At 47.8% G+C, this 19,279-nt stretch overlaps 1 protein-coding gene across 12 annotated transcripts in view; it reads right to left on the reverse strand.

Annotated features, from left to right (window-relative positions):
* The window catches only part of LOC139753326 (uncharacterized), a 769,854-nt gene that overhangs the window by 133,271 nt on the left and 617,304 nt on the right, over window positions 1–19,279 (reverse strand). For all 12 annotated transcript variants that reach the window (XM_071669662.1, XM_071669661.1, XM_071669660.1 and 9 more), the window contains one exon: window positions 1,854–1,998. In XM_071669662.1, the coding sequence (XP_071525763.1) occupies window positions 1,854–1,998 (145 nt within the window). The remainder of the gene's footprint in view (window positions 1–1,853; window positions 1,999–19,279) is intronic.

Genomic DNA, 19,279 nt, shown 5'->3' on the forward strand with positions numbered 1-19,279 from the left:
CCGCTCGAGGTTACACCGCGAGTGAAAAGTCACCTTCGGCGAGGCCACAGACCGTCTCGTCAGACGAACCGTCACTCCAAAGGAGTCTAAATTTCCCTGCCACTGACAGTAGCGCAGCCTTGGGCTACAAGAGCTTCAGAAATGTCCTAGGTTAACACCGGGACCCTTTTTAACAGAAACTGGTGTTGGGGTAATTATAAATAAATACAACTTGACAGTACAAAGACTCAGGACTATTATCAGAGTAATACAAATAATCAAGACTATAATGACTCATGTTTCCATAAGTCTGACGGCTGATTTCCACAAGAAAATGACGACTCAAATCCCCCTATGTGGGTACGATGGCTCATCCTCTTAGTGAGTACAGTGATCTGATTCCATGCAAGTAAGACGACTCAAGCACCAGGAATTATATGAATCAACCGTCTATACTCATGGCACAACCCACTATGAATAAGGGACGGTCACATCACGAGAAGAATGATTAAACCTCATATGAATATGATGGCAGTCGATCCGGAATTTGATACTTAAAACCCCATTGATAAAGCAATCAGAACCTCCATGAGTCCTACGACATTCGCTCTCATGAATATAAAGGACTCATCTCTCATGGGTAACTCAACCCTATGAGTGTGATGGTTACCCTTTAACTGCGGTGGTATACAAAGCCCTTTAACCCCTCTTAAACAAGAGGGTTCGACCCTTGATCACCAGTGTAAGACCATAAGTCTATTATGGTTCGACCTTCCACCTGTCAAAGACCCTTAACGATCTCATCAAAGGCCAGCCAACCCTTATCGAAGGGTCGGACCTTCGTGATCAAGGGGCGCTGTATCATCTGATTCCATCTTAGATTCGACATCATAACCAAAATATGTACGAGAGCTTGGATGGATTCTTCAGCCCGCCATGACTTCACGAAGCACACTGATAGCATTCCTTCAGTACACCTTCTACGGATGAGGATGGAGAACCCATCAGTAACATGATAGCTTTATCCTTTTTCGAGGACGACGTTGCCCTTAGGCACGGACGCTCAGGGTGAAAGGGTTGCTGCGTGTCATGTCTGTCTGTCTGTCTGTGGGCAGGGGATGGTCTCAAGAGCGGCAGAGGGTCCACAGAAAAATATTAGCAAGAGAGTTTCTTTTTTTTTTTTCCACGTCGAATTCACTGGAAGTGAAAGTAGTTTTCGTCTCCCGAATTTCCTTTTTGTGGAAGTTCCTGGACACGTGGCACGCCCGGGGCGTCTTGGTCAATCAGTCACGCCCGTTCCATGCCTCCTCTTACCCTCCACCCTCCCCCCCTCCCCTTGTAACCAGGAGCTGTAATCAGATCTTCAACCGTCTACGCGCTTACCTCGGCACAAGACTGTGCATCTTGGGGTCTTAAAGTACCGTCACCTACGAAACAACATTCTTTGTGGTGTGCGCTGGACCTTTGCCAATCAGGTACTGACGGGCGAAGTGCCCAGCTAGGTGATTACAGGTGGAGTGGGTGGTTAGGTTGGTGTCTATCGGCGGTATGGTCAGGGAAGTGTACTAACAGGTGATGAGGGTGGCCAGCCAGTTAAGGTACTTACAGGTGAGGTGGATAGGCAGAATGGTAACTTACAGGCTAGGCAAGTGGCCAGGTAAGTAGCTTTTATATGGGGCAAATGGGTGGCCATGGGTGGCCAAGCTGGTATTTAATCTTAAGGTAATTCAGTCAGCTAGGTGGCCAGTTAGGTACTTTAGCAGGCGGCGCAAGTGGCCACCTAGGTACTTAAAGAATGGTGGATGTTCAACTCGGTACTTAACAGCTAGGTACTTACAGGTAAGTACAGGAGTCGTGGCCAGGCTGGTACTTACAGGTGACGTTGATGACGATGTGGTCCTGGAGGGTGTGGAGGGAGAGGGCCGGATTGGTGACGCGGCACGTGATCCTGGCCCCGTTGTCCCTCCGCTGGACGGCCATGCGCACGTGACTCACGCCCCCCACGCCAGTCACGTCCTTCTGCCGGGGCAGGGCAGGGGGTGAGAGAGAGGTGGGGGACACACGGTAGTTGTTAGTCTGGGGCTGAGGTATGATGAGGGAGGGTGTGTTAGTGTGGCGGAGGGGGAGGTGGGGAGAAGCGGATGATGGTACTGGAGTGCGGTGTTAACTCGGGAGATGAAGAGGTAAGGACGGGTGGGTGTGTGTTAGTTTGGGGTGATGAAGGGTAAGGCTGGTGGGAGAGTTAACCTGGGGACAGGTTAACGATGGGAGAGGATGGGATGGGTGGTGGGATAGCTATGCTCGAGAGGGTCAAAACATGGGAAAGGACGGGACAAAATAAACAGTGGGAGTTAAAGGAGGATGGATGACTGGCACAGGAACGGGTCAGCCAGCGTTAAGGGTCATGGGTTAAGGGGAGCTAAGGGTCATCTAGTTAGGGGGAGCTAAGAGAGATCTCCCCAATGGGAGAGGGGACACAGGAGGAAAATAAGGAGAGTTGAGGGTGTGGGAATGTGGGTGACTGTGAAAGGAGGGAGATGGAAGGAGGAAGAGGAGAAGGTGGAGCAGGTCAGCTGCGATGATGGAAGGGTCACAGAAGGAAGGGATATATTTGATAAACATACAAAAAAAAAAGACATATCAATGAGAAAGTCGTCAATAAAACTAAGAGTGACATCACCAATGAGTCTAGGGGTTAAATTACTTGTGAGGCTTAAAGAATGACATCAGGAGAGAGAGAGAGAGAGAGAGAGAGAGAGAGAGAGAGAGAGAGAGAGAGAGAGAGAGAGAGAGAGAGAGAGTAAGACGTAGTGCAAAGCAAAGATACATAAAACACTCACAGAAAAGTTGAAACACTAGAGGGGGGAAAAAAGACAGAGGAAAGAAAGCAAGTTTTTTTTCTTCTTCATAACACCAAAACTCTCACTAATCACTGTGAGCCGGCGCGAGCCTCTCTCTCTCTCTCTCTCTCTCTCTCTCTCTCTCTCTCTCTCTCTCTCCACACACACACACACACACACACACAATTCACACCAAAACTGCAAGAGCTCTCAATACACTCTCTGCCGCCGCCGAAGCCGACTGAAAAGCAGTCGCGGTGGAACACACTTTTATTGAGAGAGAGAGAGAGAGAGAGAGAGAGAGAGAGAGAGAGAGAGAGAGAGAGAGAGAGAGAGGAGAGAGAGAGAGAGAGAGAGAGAGAGAGAGAGAGAGAGAGAGAGAGAGAGAGAGAGAGAGAGAGAGAGAGTAGGGAGGAGCAGCAGCAGCAGCAGCAATAGGATATGAACTCCCTGGATGTGAACAAACAGAGCGAGAGGGAGGCAAAGGACCCTCATGTTGACAGGCGGGACCTACAATTCCCTCACGCCAAGACCGAAATGTGTGTCTCTTTTTCTAGAGGGAAAGTCCAGCAGCCTTGGAGCGGTGGGAGAGGCAAACTGAAAACCGAGAATTAGAATCAAACACCAGATCAAACGGTTCGGAAGGATTTGCCCACGGCCAGAATAATGAAAAGGGGGAAAAAAGAGAAATTGGTCAAGGACACACACACACACACACACACACACCGAGAGAGGCTACGAGTTCGTTGGGAGGGAAGGAGGGGTTGGTTGGGTGGGTGGGGGGAAGGAGGGGGAGAAGGGTGCGCTGAGGGAAATGGCTCAGCACTGAAGGAATTATTGGAGGAGGGAGCACTGAGGGAGGGCCTTTCATTGGCAAGAGATTTTGAAGCTCGAGAAAAAGCAGCAATTCGGCTCAAGTGCCACACGGTGAAAATCGTTTCGGGGTAAAAGGACGAAAACGCCCCGGTCCCCCCAAGTGGACTGGACCAGTCATTTTATGGCGGGAAGCACCAAGTGATTTCTGTCAACTTTATGTGGCTGACTAAAATGGAACAGTTAAAAGGGCGGACACAAGACACAAACACACACAACACACACACACACACACACACACACACACACACACACACACGCACGCGCGCGTGCGCGCTTCACGTAAATGGCAACGGGCGCGAGACACCAGGACGCATGGCAACAAGGTGGAGGCCTCCCACGCTCGTCTATGGCAACAACAGGGTGAGGAGCGACCAGCGATAAGTGGCATGTCAGGCACACACCTTCCCGCACATTAATTCCAGCATGAGTTACTACTGGAGAACAAGTGATTTAAATATTTAAGCAGGTGTTTACCGGTCCTCAGAAGTCATTCCCAGCCCAACCCACCAAAACTTCCTCCTATCCATGTCCTACACTCCATCTATCCACAGCCCGACCTCGATCCTGGCCTCTACCCGTTAGTAGCTCGTCCTCCAACCATTTCCCGGGGACCCGTGCCTCCCCGTCCACACAACAACAACGACCCCTGATATCGACATACACCTTCCTAACGTAATGTGTAGAGCCTCGAGTAACGGATGATTACAAACGTTGCCACCCTCTGTGTCTAGTGTACGAGACTTAAATCATACTCATGGTCGCCTCCCATGACAACGTTGCGCTTTGACTCACTCTCTCCCTCCTTCCCTCCCTCTTTCTCCCTCCGTCTGTCCATGTAATGCCCTGCAAGACTGATAACAACTGCTTATCAGGGACGTCGCCATCCACACACACACACATTACCGTCACAAAAGGCGCCGTTCGTGCTTTCATGATGAGCCTCATAGGGTTTCCACACAGATATACAACCTTTTTCCCCCACTTTTTTTACGGTAGGTTGAGGGGTTTACACGCTGGCTCATCCTCCCCCTTAATAAGACGTTCGCGTGAGCGCTGACGCCTTACGTACAGAGCTAACTGGACCGCAAACACCAGCAAGGCTGATGATGAAACATGAAAATACGACACGTGGGGAGAAATCATCATACAATAAACCCATAAACCTTTTTTTTTTTTTTTTTCTATCGGTAGATCATGGCGACCATAATTCTTCCCTCCAACAAAGGAACTCTTGGATGTTGATGTGAGACTGGGATTCATCTTGCGTAGGTGGCATAACAAAGAGATGATATATGTAAATTACGAGGCATGAATCCCAAACGAACGCCATATCACACATATACATATCCACGTTCATGTGTACAACACGCCTCATCGTTCTCGTTAATTGGATCAAATAATTCTTATTAAGGGGATGGTTTAATGACAGGTTGGGTTGGAAAGCTGTTTAGCAGCCCTGTATATCTGCGTGCACAATGGGTGAGGGCGACACAGGCTGTCCTTAAACAGAAGCTCCCGAGTGAATGGCCAGTGATGAACAGGGGGTGACTTGAGGTTTGAATTAGTTGCGTCTTCGGCCACCAGATGGTGATACGGGGAGAGAGAGAGAGAGAGAGAGAGAGAGAGAGAGAGAGAGAGAGAGAGAGAGAGAGAGAGCGAGAGAGAGGGGGTGAAGTGCGCTCCAGCATTGTGTCTGGATGCAGACCCTTCGTATGGAATAGACCCTGATGCCAAGTGGGGATCTGGAACACCTACATTCCTGTTAATAGACCTGTACAAATCTCAGGGAGAGAGAATTATTCTAGTACCTAACAAAGGTCTCTAGCCTATTCTGATCTTTGGAAAAAAGAAAAATATCTAAACTGTAAAATGAAGAAAAGACTCCAGGGTAGAATTAGAGGAATCTGGAGACTCTTCAAAGGAAAGAAAAACCACTAAAGTACAAAATCATAAACCCGGATCCAGTACCAGAACCCAACTTGTTGACAAAGTTAAATTATTCATGTATCAAAACTAACATGACTTCAATCGCCACATTCAAGCTCTGCTTTAGAGATACACACACACACAAAAAAAAAAGGGGGAAAAAGAATCTAATGTTTTCCGGATGATGGTAGAGAGCCAGAGGAAAGCAGAGTAAATGTTGTAGCTCTACGTGTGTGTGTGTGTGGATCCAGGAGGGTAATATCCAACGTGGATCTGGATCTTAGGTTAATGCCACGTCCAACTCCGCCGTCTCTCACGAGTTCAGCCCTCGCGAACTCCATGTCCTTCTGCCTTCCCCTGAGAATCTGTATACATGACCTAAGTCGAGGTAGAGATAAAACATGGAGGTGACGTTCACCATTTTATCATTTATAACTTTCCAGGTGGAGGAGGAGGAGGGTGAAAAAAAGGAGAGGAATCATATGAGGCATTTGTTGTCTGATCTTCCTCTATATGTGAAGGTGTTCCTCAAGTCGACGATATAAATGTTCGCCCGGCAGACAGGGAGGAGCTGGTCTCCATTGCAGGCGGTCAGGCGTGAGAGGTGTCTTTGGATATCAGCTGACACCTCTCTCTCTCTCCCTCTCCATCCCTCCCTCTCTCTTTCCCTCACCTCTCTCTCTCCCTCCCTCTCTCTCTCTCTCTCTCTCTCTCTCTCTCTCTCTCTCTCTCTCTCTCCCTCTTTTTCCCTCACCTCTCTCTCTCTCTCTCTCTCTCTCTCTCTCTCTCTCTCTCTCTCTCTCTCTCTCTCTCTCTCCCTCCCTCCCTCCCACTCTCTCTTTTTCCCTCACCTCTCTCTCTCTCTCTCTCTCTCTCTCTCTCTCCTCTCTCTCTCTCTCTCTCTCTCTCTCTCTTCTGCGGTGTGTGTGTGTGTGTGTGTGTGTGTGTGTGTGTGTGTGTGGGCATGGCGCTGCTGGCCTGTCTCATGGCAATATTTCGTCGTTAGGTACGTTGGATACACCGTCGTCACACTCACTCAGGGATGATAACCTACCCATGATTAACACCATAACAAACAGCTCCTGTGATAACAGACAAACGTATGTGTAACAACGGGAAAAAAAATGCAATACGTCGACAAACTATGAATATGTACGACAAACAAACAAAAAAAAAACCAAGTACACGAAGCTTTATGATGAAAATGTAGCTTCGGCAGCCTGGTTGAGCAATCTAATTAATCGCAGACTACCTGCTTGGACTGATGTATTCAGACGATGGCTAAACACATGATTAATATCATCCCACAACGCCGCCAGGAAGCCTATTCACCAGACCGTCTGCCTGCATCAATGCCGCTAGTTGAAAAGGTGGCGGCAACACCAACACCGCGCCACTGGTGTGTGTGTGTGTGTGTGTGTGTGTGTTTATCTGGTAATTATCGTACTCGGGCAGCGCTCGGGTAATCATGATATTTCAGCTCCGCTTAAATGGACCGGTCGTGATATTGACGAGACTGCTGCCGTCGTCTGTCTGTCCGACTCTGAAAGCCGGGATTGGTGAAACAAGCGGCCTTACACACACACACACACACTAGAGCGGACTCGGGATACGGTGCAAAGATAAGGGCTTGGCATCGCATTGGAGGCAAACGCCACACGCTCGACAATGCGCAGTTGTCTTACTGCTCTCCCAGGCGCATCAACACCAATTTTCAAGCATTCGAAATAAACATTTTGAGCGCTCCTTGAACTGAGCGTCCTAGCTTCGTCTTTTCGATGTATATCAACTGATTGTTATATTTCTCTCTTATGTCTCCCTTGATGATGTGATTATTACACGAAAGTGCACTTGGGAACTTGTGTTTCTTTTTCCCCGTGGACTCATAGGAATATCTTGATCACGCGCAAAATTGTGAACCTTTCCAATATGGGTATGTTTGAAGGAATAGTAGTTCCAACAATGTTGTATGGTTGCGAGGCGTGGGCTATGGATAGAGTTGTGCGCAGGAGGATGGATGTGCTGGAAATGAGATGTTTGAGGACAATGTGTGGTGTGAGGTGGTTTGATCGAGTAAGTAACGTAAGGGTAAGAGAGATGTGTGGAAATAAAAAGAGCGTGGTTGAGAGAGCAGAAGAGGGTGTTTTGAAATGGTTTGGGCACATGGAGAGAATGAGTGAGGAAAGATTGACCAAGAGGATATATGTGTCGGAGGTGGAGGGAACGAGGAGAAGAGGGAGACCAAATTGGAGGTGGAAAGATGGAGTGAAAAGGATTTTGTGTGATCGGGGCCTGAACATGCAGGAGGGTGAAAGGAGGGCAAGGAATAGAGTGAATTGGAGCGATGTGGTATACAGGGGTTGACGTGCTGTCAGTGGATTGAATCAAGGCATGTGAAGCGTCCGGGGTAAACCATGGAAAGCTGTGTAGGTATGTATATTTGCGTGTGTGGGACGTGTGTATGTACATGTGTATGGGGGGGGGTTGGGCCATTTCTTTCGTCTGTTTCCTTGCGCTACCTCGCAAACGCGGGAGACAGCGACAAAGTATAAAAAAAAAAAAAAAAAATATATATATATATATATATATATATATATATATATATATATATATATATATATATATATATATATATGTATATATATATATATATATGCAGTTCAGTAGTAACAAGAGACAGGGCAATATACTCTAAACTGAGTTAAGCTTTGACGAAAACGGCATCTAACTGTCACATAGTTGTACGTACATATCTTGATGACGTTCGTAGATCATAACCAGGAAACAGATGTCAGTCATTTTCGTTGTAACCAACGAAATCAGTCGCTTCCCTTACCTTCCCTAGAAATGCGCCAACCAAAATGATATCATGATATTCAGATATACACTGGACAGCCTCTCAAATTCATACCGATAATGTCCTGTTATCAATCAAGCGCTTCATAACTGTTTCCATCTATGTTGTAACTCGTGATGTTGTAATAAGGCGAGGATGCATGAAGGAGACCTCTTCGTCTGAGTGTTGCCGAACTTTTGAATAAGACGAAATATTCAGACGAAATCTCGCGATCAACAGGGTATGAACGTCCGTGCCTTTTGGAACGGCGGCACGGCCTTGAAGCACGGCGATACGACCCTTCAGCACGTCGGTGCGACCCTGAAGTAAGTGGGTACGATCCTTCAGCAAGGGGGTACGACCCTTCAGCACGGCGATACGACCCTTCAGGAAGGGGGTACGACCCTTCAGCAAGGGGGTACGACCTTGAAGCACGTCGGTGCGACCCTGAAGTAAGGGGGTACGGCCCTTCAGCACATCGGTACAACCCTGAAGCAAGGGGGTACGACCCTTCAGCACATCGGTGCGACCCTGAAGTAAGTGGGTACGATCCTTCAGCAAGGGGGTACGACCCTTCAGCACGGCGATACGACCCTTTAGCACATCGGTACGACCCTTCAGCACGTCGGTACGACCCTGAAGCAAGGGGTAAGACCCTTCAGCACGTCGGTACGACCCTGAAGCAAGGGGATAAAACCCTTCAGTACATCGGTACGACCCTGAAGCAAGGGGATAAAACCCTTCAGTACATCGGTACGACCCTGAAGGAAGGGGATACGACCCTTCAGCACGTCGGTACGACCCTGAAGAACGACGGTGTGATCCTTGAGTACAACGGTACGACCCTTGGCCCTGATGCCCAAGCTCTTCACTTAACATTCGCAGGTGGGAACAAAGGGCTGGACCAACACATCCACAGGTCGTCCCGTCGTACTCAAGGGTCGTACCATTGTGCTCCAGAGGTTCTGAAATAAATGACCGCCTGCTGGCAGGAAGCACCAGCTAAGCCGCTAGAGCTGCACAGAGAGAGAGAGAGAGAGAGAGAGAGAGAGAGAGAGAGAGAGAGAGAGAGAGAGTGAGAGAGAGAGAGAGAGAGAGAGAGAGAGAGAGAGAGAGAGAGAGAGAGAGATAAACTGTTGTCTCAAATACCTAAACCATAAAATTCCCCCCCCCCCCACATAAAAAGACCGACCCCCCCACGATTTAGGGTTGTTCATTTTAAGAATGAGTCGTTGGCCTACTACCACCATCATCATCCAACAAGCCTGTCTTCTCTGATCACTTTATCCCGTCCTCATCACACGGAGAATAAGAGAGATTTACGTACGTGTGCAATCATAAAACCCGGATAATCACTGTTGCCGGACGCATTACAAATACCCCAAGTTTGTGAACGGATGTCTAATATACTTAAGGTAAATAGTCGACCCTTCCATGCTATGCTACGGTCCCAGTCAACCCCCCCCCAAAAAAGAATATATATGTATATATAATTCCTTGTACAAATGATACTCCATCCGAGGAAAGGCGCCTTTAGGGCAGTGCTGCGTAACGATCATTTTCCTCTGCCGTACATTTCAGGTTAATGAGGTATCTTGAGAAGCAGACAGACGGACCCATAGCCTATACATACACACTGCCTATACATATACACAGCCTATACATATACATAGCCCCGGCTCTCATTCTGAGGTCAACGAGCGAGGGAGGTAAAAAAAAAAAAAAGAAAAGAAAAAAGTAACTGAAATCTTTTGAACGAAGGGAGTAAGACCATAGAACACGACGATACGACCCTTGAACTCAACGACAGACATGACCCTTAGAGACGACCATACGACCCTTGAACTCAACGACAGACATGACCCTTAGAGACGACGATACGACCCTTGAACTCAACGACAGACATGACCCTTAGAGACGACGATACGACCCTTGAACTCAACGACAGACATGACCCTTAGGGACGACGATACGACCCTTGAACTCAACGACGATACGACCCTTGAGAAGGACAATAACGACCCCCGAGCACGACGGTACGACACATGTTAACCTGACCGGGGTCAAAGGCCGAGCCATCATGCCCACGGATCGTACCACCGTCGTGCTCGAAAGAGCATGAAGTTTCTCCCTCCTTTAACATCCCGTGTGGGTGATGGAGAGAACACGGACGCCAACAAACAGACCGGTGGGTTGGGGCATTCACCCTCCTCACCTCCGGGGTCTGGGTTAGCCTTGAATTCAGCAAAACAGCCACCGAACCCCCCCCCCCCCCCCCCCCCCCCCCCCCACACACCACTCCGTCTAGCCACACCACACACCCAACTCCTCTTCCGTCGGTGGTAAAACTGATAAACGAGCCTGTACACCACACACACACACACAACCGTGGGAGGTTAACGAGGACGTTTATACTTCATTGGAGGCAGGGCTTGTGGTGTGTACCACTCCTCGTTTAACGCCCGGCTCTTTTCTTTAGACGAAGAAAGACGCCTTTGTCTTATGAGCAGCAGCCAACTACCCCCCTATCCCTTACTCTTCTTCCTCTTCCTCCTCCTCCTCCTGCCTCACTACGTGCACCCACCTGGTCTGTCCTAACCCCCTACACCCATTTACTTGCCTAACCATCATGGGATTTTCAATCATTAAATTTTGATGGGGTTTAACGAAATTCATCAAAACATTCTAATTACACTCGAAATATTCCAATCAACAGTGGAACAAACGAGGAATTATAGACGAATTATTTATAATACGCACCAGTAAATAAGCGATGAGTTTATCATATTCCGAAATGTAATTTACAGTCCTCATTGATAATCTAGAATAAGATAAATCGAAACAAACTTTTCTTCTTTTTTTTTTTTCTACCCCTTGAAGATTGGACGATTGCACGATACGACATAATCGTCAAACAATGTATACCCGAAGTGAATTTTCCACAATGGATGGCTCGCAACGCTCTGGCCATATACCTGATGGAGTATCTGAACTCTTACTGCAACTTTATAAAGAAATCCAAACGCGACGTGATGCTAAGGAAAACGCGACGTGAGGCTAAGGAAAACGCGACGTGATGCTAAGGAAAACGCGACGTGAGGCTAAGGAAAACGCGACGTGATGCTAGGGAAAACGCAACGTGATGCCTAAGGAAAACGCGACGTGATGCTAGGGAAAACGCGACGTGATGCCTAAGGAAAACGCGACGTGAGGCTAAGGAAAACGCGACGTGATGCTAGGGAAAACGCAACGTGATGCCTAAGGAAAACGCGACGTGATGCTAGGGAAAACGCGACGTGATGCCTAAGGAAAACGCGACGTGATGCCTAAGGAAAACGCGACGTGATGCTGAAAAAACAACAAAAAAAGTAAATATCTCCCAATCTTTAACTTCACATATTGTCTCACACTCACGTTCTGAATATTTACTTGAAGAAAAACGTTTGTGAATAATCCATACCGAGTTTAATGTTTTGTAAATAATCCTTGTTGACCTTAATGTTTTGTAAATTACGCTTGCCAAGCTTAATATTCTATAAATAATCCTTACCGCCTTTCATATTTTGTAAATAATCCTGAGTTTAATATTCTAATATTTTGTTAATAATACTTGCTGAGCTTAATATTTTGTAAATAATCCTGAGTTTAATATTCTAATATTTTGTTAATACTACTTGCTGAGCTTAATATTTTGTAAATAATCCTTACCGACTTTGATATTTTGTAAATAATCCTTACTAAGTTTAGTTTTCGTAAATAATACTTGTCGAACTTAATGTTTTGTAAATAATCCTTGCTGAGTTTAATATTCTGTAAATAATCCTTGCTGAGTTTAATATCTTTTATCCTTACTGAGTTTAATATTTTGCAAATGATCCTTGGTGAATTTAATATTTTGTAAATAATCCTTCCTGAGTTCAATATTTTGTAAATAATGCTTGCCGAGCTAAATACTTTGTAGATTATACTTGCTGAGTTTAATATCTCGTAAATAATCACTGCCAAGTTTCATATCAATTTAGAATTGCCTCGCAATGTTTCTCTTCCTGACGCTACAATGTGTGGGGAGACCTTACTACACTTTCACCTGGTCTTCTGGTCAGTATTTTACAACCAGGACCTCGGCCTCCTACCATCCATACACGAGGGAAACGCTTTCCCTGCCATGTTCCACACCAGGTTAACCTAAACCAGGTTAGCGATCCTCACAGAAGAAATTTACAGAGCACTCGGCTCGAGCTTTACCCTCGAGGTTCCAAGGTGCGACGCCTTGGGAACGACAATACGATCTTGATGGCACGACCCTTGGGAACGATGGCACGACCCTTGAGAACGGTGGCACGATCCTTGAGAACGATAGTACGGCCAACGAATTCCCACTTCCCTCCTCCTCCTCCTCTACCACAAGAAACGCCTGGTCTCCTACCTCCCTCCTCCTTCCTCCTCACCCGCCACAACCTCCCCGGCTCGACACAATCAGGACTAACTCTTTTTACTCAGTAACTGCGAGGGTTTGAGGGGGTGTTCAGTGCGCCGCCGGTGCTGTACGTAGGAGCCATGTATCACTGTGGTGGATACGGTCAGCCCTCGGTGATGTGTCACACCTCTTGTCGGAGGGCCAAGACAGACACGAATGCCCAGGAACCCCTTTTAGGGAGGGTTTGGTTCGAGGCTGCACTTCACGCAGGAGCAGGGTAATGTGGACTCCTCTATGGCTGGAAGGTTCTTATCGTAGCTGTGCTCTTTTCATCCGCTGACACTGATCCAACTTGACAGATAATGACTTCTCCCCTACGAAGATGAGGTGAGCCACCGTGTGTGTGTGTGTGTGTGTGTGTGTGTGCGTGTGGACGAAGGAATAACCCTGAAGGACGTCGTTGCTACCCTGAAGCATTATGACCTGACCTTTGTCCTTTACTCACAAGAGCCAGGTCAGAGGCCAGGTTATCATGCCGTCCTACATACTCAGAATGTTTGGAGGCATATTTACCTTCTCGTGCTCGTGCAATGCTGAGTAGAATGTTTGCCTTCTTCCTTTTTTTTTTTTTATGACTACGTTCAGAGACAAATGTTAATCTTCTGCTGGTGGAGGAGGAGGAGCTGTTCGGGGAGAGAGAGAGAGAGAGAGAGAGAGAGAGAGAGAGAGAGAGAGTAGGGAGGAGCAGCAGCAGCAGCAGCAATAGGATATGAAACTCCCTGGATGTGAACAAACAGAGCGAGAGGGAGGCAAAGGACCCTCATGTTGACAGGCGGGACCTACAATTCCCTCACGCCAAGACCGAAATGTGTGTCTCTTTTTCTAGAGGGAAAGTCCAGCAGCCTTGGAGCGGTGGGAGAGGCAAACTGAAAACCGAGAATTAGAATCAAACACCAATCAAACGGTTCGGAAGGATTTGCCCACGGCCAGAATAATGAAAAGGGGGAAAAAAGAGAAATTGGTCAAGGACACACACACACACACACACACACACACACACACACACACACACACACCGAGAGAGGCTACGAGTTCGTTGGAGGGAAGGAGGGGTTGGTTGGGTGGGGTGGGGGAAGGAGGGGAGAAGGGTGCGCTGAGGGAAATGGCTCAGCACTGAAGGAATTATTGGAGGAGGGAGCACTGAGGGAGGGCCTTTCATTGGCAAGAGATTTTGAAGCTCGAGAAAAAGCAGCAATTCGGCTCAAGTGCCACACGGTGAAAATCGTTTCGGGGTAAAAGGACGAACGCCCCGGTCCCCCCAAGTGGACTGGACCAGTCATTTTATGGCGGGAAGCACCAAGTGATTTCTGTCAACTTTATGTGGCTGACTAAAATGGAACAGTTAAAAGGGCGGACACAAGACACACACACACACACACACACACACACAAACGCACGCGCGCGCGCGCGCTTCACGTAAATGGCAACGGGTGCGAGACACCAGGACGCATGGCAACAAGGTGGAGGCCTCCCACGCTCGTCTATGGCAACAACAGGGTGAGGAGCGACCAGCGATAAGTGGCATGTCAGGCACACACCTTCCCGCACATTAATTCCAGCATGAGTTACTACTGGAGAACAAGTCATATTTAAGCAGGTGTTTACCGGTCCTCAGAAGTCATTCCAGCCCAACCCACCAAAACCTCCTCCTATCCATGTCCTACACTCCATCTATCCACAGCCTGACCCAGCCCATCAGCCTCCTCCCCACGTCCTAAACTACATCTATCCACAGCCCGACCTCGATCCTGGCCTCTACCCGTTAGTAGCTCGTCCTCCAACCATTTCCCGGGGACCCGTGCCTCCCCGTCCACACAACAACAACGATCCCTGATATCGACATACACCTTCCTAACGTAATGTTTGTAGCCTCGCCTTCGCCGAGTAACGGATGATTACAAACGTTGCCACCCTCTGTGTCTAGTGTACGAGACTTAAATCATACTAATGGTCGCCTCGCATAACAACGTTGCGCTTTGACTCACTCTCTCCCTCCTTCCCTCCCTCTTTCTCCCTCCGTCTGTCCATGTAATGCCCTGCAAGACTGATAACAACTGCTTATCAGGGACGTCGCCATCCACACACACACACATTACCGTCACAAAAGGCGCCGTTCGTGCTTTCATGATGAGCCTCATAGGGTTTCCACACAGATATACAACCTTTTTTCCCCCCTCCTTTTTTTACGGTAGGTTGAGGGGTTTAGACGCTGGCTCATCCTCCCCCTTAATAAGACGTTCGCGTGAGCGCTGACGCCTTACGTACAGAGCTAACTGGACCGCAAACACCAGCAAGGCTGATGATGAAACATGAAAATACGACACGTGGGGAAAAAACATCATACAATAAATCCATAAACGCTTTTTTTTTTTCTATCGGTAGATCATGGCGACCATAATTCTTCCCTCCAACAAAGGAACTCTTGGATGTTGATGCGAGACTGGGATTCATCTTGCGTAGGTGGCATAACAAAGAGATGATATATGTAAATTACGAGGCATGAATCCCAAACGAACGCCATATCACACATATACATATCCACATTCATGTGTACAACACGCCTCATCGTTCTCGTTAATTGGATCAAATAATTCTTATTAAGGGGATGGTTTAATGACAGGTCGGGTTGGAAAGCTGTTTAGCAGCCCTGTACATCTGCGTGCACAATGGGTGAGGGCGACACAGGCTGTCCTTAAACAGAAGCTCCCGAGTGAATGGCCAGTGATGAACAGGGGGTGACTTGAGGTTTGAATTAGTTGCGTCTTCGGCCACCAGATGGTGATACGGGGGGGGGGGGAGAGAGAGAGAGAGAGAGAGAGAGAGAGAGAGAGAGAGAGAGAGAGAGAGAGAGAGAGAGAGTGAGTGAGTGAAGTGCGCTCCAGCATTGTGTCTGGATGCAGACCCTTCGTATGGAATAGACCCTGATGCCAAGTGGGGATCTGGAACACCTACATTCCTGTTAATAGACCTGTACAAATCTCAGGGAGAGAGAATTATTCTAGTACCTAACAAAGGTCTCTAGCCTATTCTGATCTTTGGAAAAAAGAAAAATATCTAAACTGTAAAATGAAGAAAAGACTCCAGGGTAGAATTAGAGGAATCTGGAGACTCTTCAAAGGAAAGAAAAACCACTAAAGTACAAAATCATAAACCCGGATCCAGTACCAGAACCCAACTTGTTGACAAAGTTAAATTATTCATGTATCAAAACTAACATGACTTCAATCGCCACATTCAAGCTCTGCTTTAGAGATACACACACACACACAAAAAAAAAAGGGGGAAAAAGAATCTAATGTTTTCCGGATGATGGTAGAGAGCCAGAGGAAAGCAGAGCAAATGTTGTAGCTCTACGTGTGTGTGTGTGTGTGTGTGTGTGTGTGTGTGTGTGTGTGTGGATCCAGGAGGGTAATATCCAACGTGGATCTGGATCTTAGGTTAATGCCACGTCCAACTCCGCCGTCTCTCACGAGTTCAGCCCTCGCGAACTCCATGTCCTTCTGCCTTCCCCTGAGAATCTGTATACATGACCTAAGTCGAGGCTGAGATAAAACATGGAGGTGACGTTCACCATTTTATCATTTATAACTTTCCAGGTGGAGGAGGAGGAGGGTGAAAAAAAGGAGAGGAATCATATGAGGCATTTGTTGTCTGATCTTCCTCTATATGTGAAGGTGTTCCTCAAGTCGACGATATAAATGTTCGCCCGGCACACAGGGAGGAGCTGGTCTCCATTGCAGGCGGTCAGGCGTAAGAGGAGTCTTTGGATATCAGCTGACACCTCTCTCTCTCTCCCTCTCCATCCCTCTCTCTCTCTCTCTCTCTCTCTCTCTCTCTCTCTCTCTCTCTCTCTCTCTCTCTCTCTCTCCATCTCTCTCTCTCTCTCCCACTCTCTCTTTCCCTCACGTCTCTCTCTCCCTATCTCTCTCTCTCTCTCTCTCTCTCTCTCTCTCTCTCTCTCTCTCTCTCTCTCTCTCTCTCTCTCTCCCCCTCACCTTTCTCTCTCTCTCTCCCTCCCTCCCTCTGCGGTGTGTGTGTGTGTGTGTGTGTGTGTGTGTGGGCATGGCGCTGCTGGCCTGTCTCATGGCAATATTTCGTCGTTAGGTTAGGTTGGATACACCGTCGTCACACTCACTCAGGGATGATAAACCTACCCATGAGGAAGGGATGATTAATACATCCATTAACAAACAGCTCCTGTTGATAACAGACAAAACGTATGTGTAACAACGGGAAAAAAAATGCAATACGTCGACAAACTATGAATATGTACGACAAACAAACAAAAAAAAAACCAAGTACACGAAGCTTTATGATGAAAATGTAGCTTCGGCAGCCTGGTTGAGCAATCTAATTAATCGCAGACTACCTGCTTGGACTGATGTATTCAGACGATGGCTAAACACATGATTAATATCATCCCACAACGCCGCCAGGAAGCCTATTCACCAGACCGTCTGCCTGCATCAATGCCGCTAGTTGAAAAGGTGGCGGCAACACCACGACCGCGCCACTGGTGTGTGTGTGTGTGTGTGTTTATCTGGTAATTATCGTACTCGGGCAGCGCTCGGGTAATCATGATATTTCAGCTCCGCTTAAATGGACCGGTCGTGATATTGACGAGACTGCTGCCGTCGTCTGTCTGTCCGACTCTGAAAGCCGGGATTGGTGAAACAAGCGGCCTTACACACACACACACACACACACACACTAGAGCGGACTCGGGATACGGTGCAAAGATAAGGGCTTGGCATCGCACTGGAGGCAAACGCCACACGCTCGACAATGCGCAGTTGTCTTACTGCTCTCCCCGGCACATCAACACCAATTTTCAAGCATTCGAAATAAACATTTTGAGCGCTCCTTGAACTGAGCGTCCTAGCTTCGTCTTTTCGATGTATATCAACTGACTGTTATATTTCTCTCTTATGTCTCCCTTGATGATGTGATTATTACACGAAAGTGCACTTGGGAACTTGTGTTTCTTTTTCCCCGTGGACTCGCAGGAATATCTTGATCACGAGCAAAATTGTGGTCCTTTCCAATATATATATATATATATATATATATATATATGCCGTTTAGTAGTAACAAGAGACAGGGCAATATACTCTAAACTGAGTTAAGCTTTGACGAAAACGGCATCTAACTGTCACATAGTTGTACGTACATATCTTGATGACGTTCGTAGATCATAACCAGGAAACAGATGTCAGTCATTTTCGTTGTAACCAACGAAATCAGTCGCTTCCCTTACCTTCCCTAGAAATGCGCCAACCAAAATGATATCATGATATTCAGATATACACTGGACAGCCTCTCAAATTCATACCGATAATGTCCTGTTATCAATCAAGCGCTTCATAACTGTTTCCATCTATGTTGTAACTCGTGATGTTGTAATAAGGCGAGGATGCATGAATGAGACCTCTTCGTCTGAGTGTTGCCGAACTTTTGAATAAGACGAAATATTCAGACGAAATCTCGCGATCAACAGGGTATGAACGTCCGTGCCTTTTGGAACGGCGGCACGGCCTTGAAGCACGGCGATACGACCCTTCAGCACGTCGGTACGACCCTGAAGTAAGTGGGTACGATCCTTCAGCAAGGGGGTACGACCCTTCAGCACGGCGATACGACCCTTCAGGAAGGGGGTACGACCCTTCAGCAAGGGGGTACGACCTTGAAGCACGTCGGTGCGACCCTGAAGTAAGGGGGTACGGCCCTTCAGCACATCGGTACAACCCTGAAGCAAGGGGGTACGACCCTTCAGCACATCGGTGCGACCCTGAAGTAAGTGGGTACGATCCTTCAGCAAGGGGGTACGACCCTTCAGCACGGCGATACGACCCTTCAGCACATCGGTACGACCCTTCAGCACGTCGGTACGACCCTGAAGCAAGGGGTAAGACCCTTCAGCACGTCGGTACGACCCTGAAGCAAGGGGATAAAACCCTTCAGTACATCGGTACGACCCTGAAGCAAGGGGATAAAACCCTTCAGTACATCGGTACGACCCTGAAGCAAGGGGATAAAACCCTTCAGTACATCGGTACGACCCTGAAGGAAGGGGGTACGACCCTTCAGCACGTCGGTACGACCCTGAAGAACGACGGTGTGATCCTTGAGCACAACGGTACGACCCTTGGCCCTGATGCCCAAGCTCTTCACTTAACATTCGCAGGTTGGAACAAAGGGCTGGACCAACACATCCACAGGTCGTCCCGTCGTACTCAAGGGTCATACCATTGTGCTCCAGAGGTTCTGAAATAAATGACCGCCTGCTGGCAAGAAGCACCAGCTAAGCCGCTAGAGCTGCAGAGAGAGAGAGAGAGAGAGAGAGAG

This window comes from Panulirus ornatus, chromosome 14 (genome assembly GCF_036320965.1).
Source record: "Panulirus ornatus isolate Po-2019 chromosome 14, ASM3632096v1, whole genome shotgun sequence".
In the NCBI taxonomy this organism is placed as follows: Eukaryota; Metazoa; Arthropoda; class Malacostraca; order Decapoda; family Palinuridae; genus Panulirus; species Panulirus ornatus.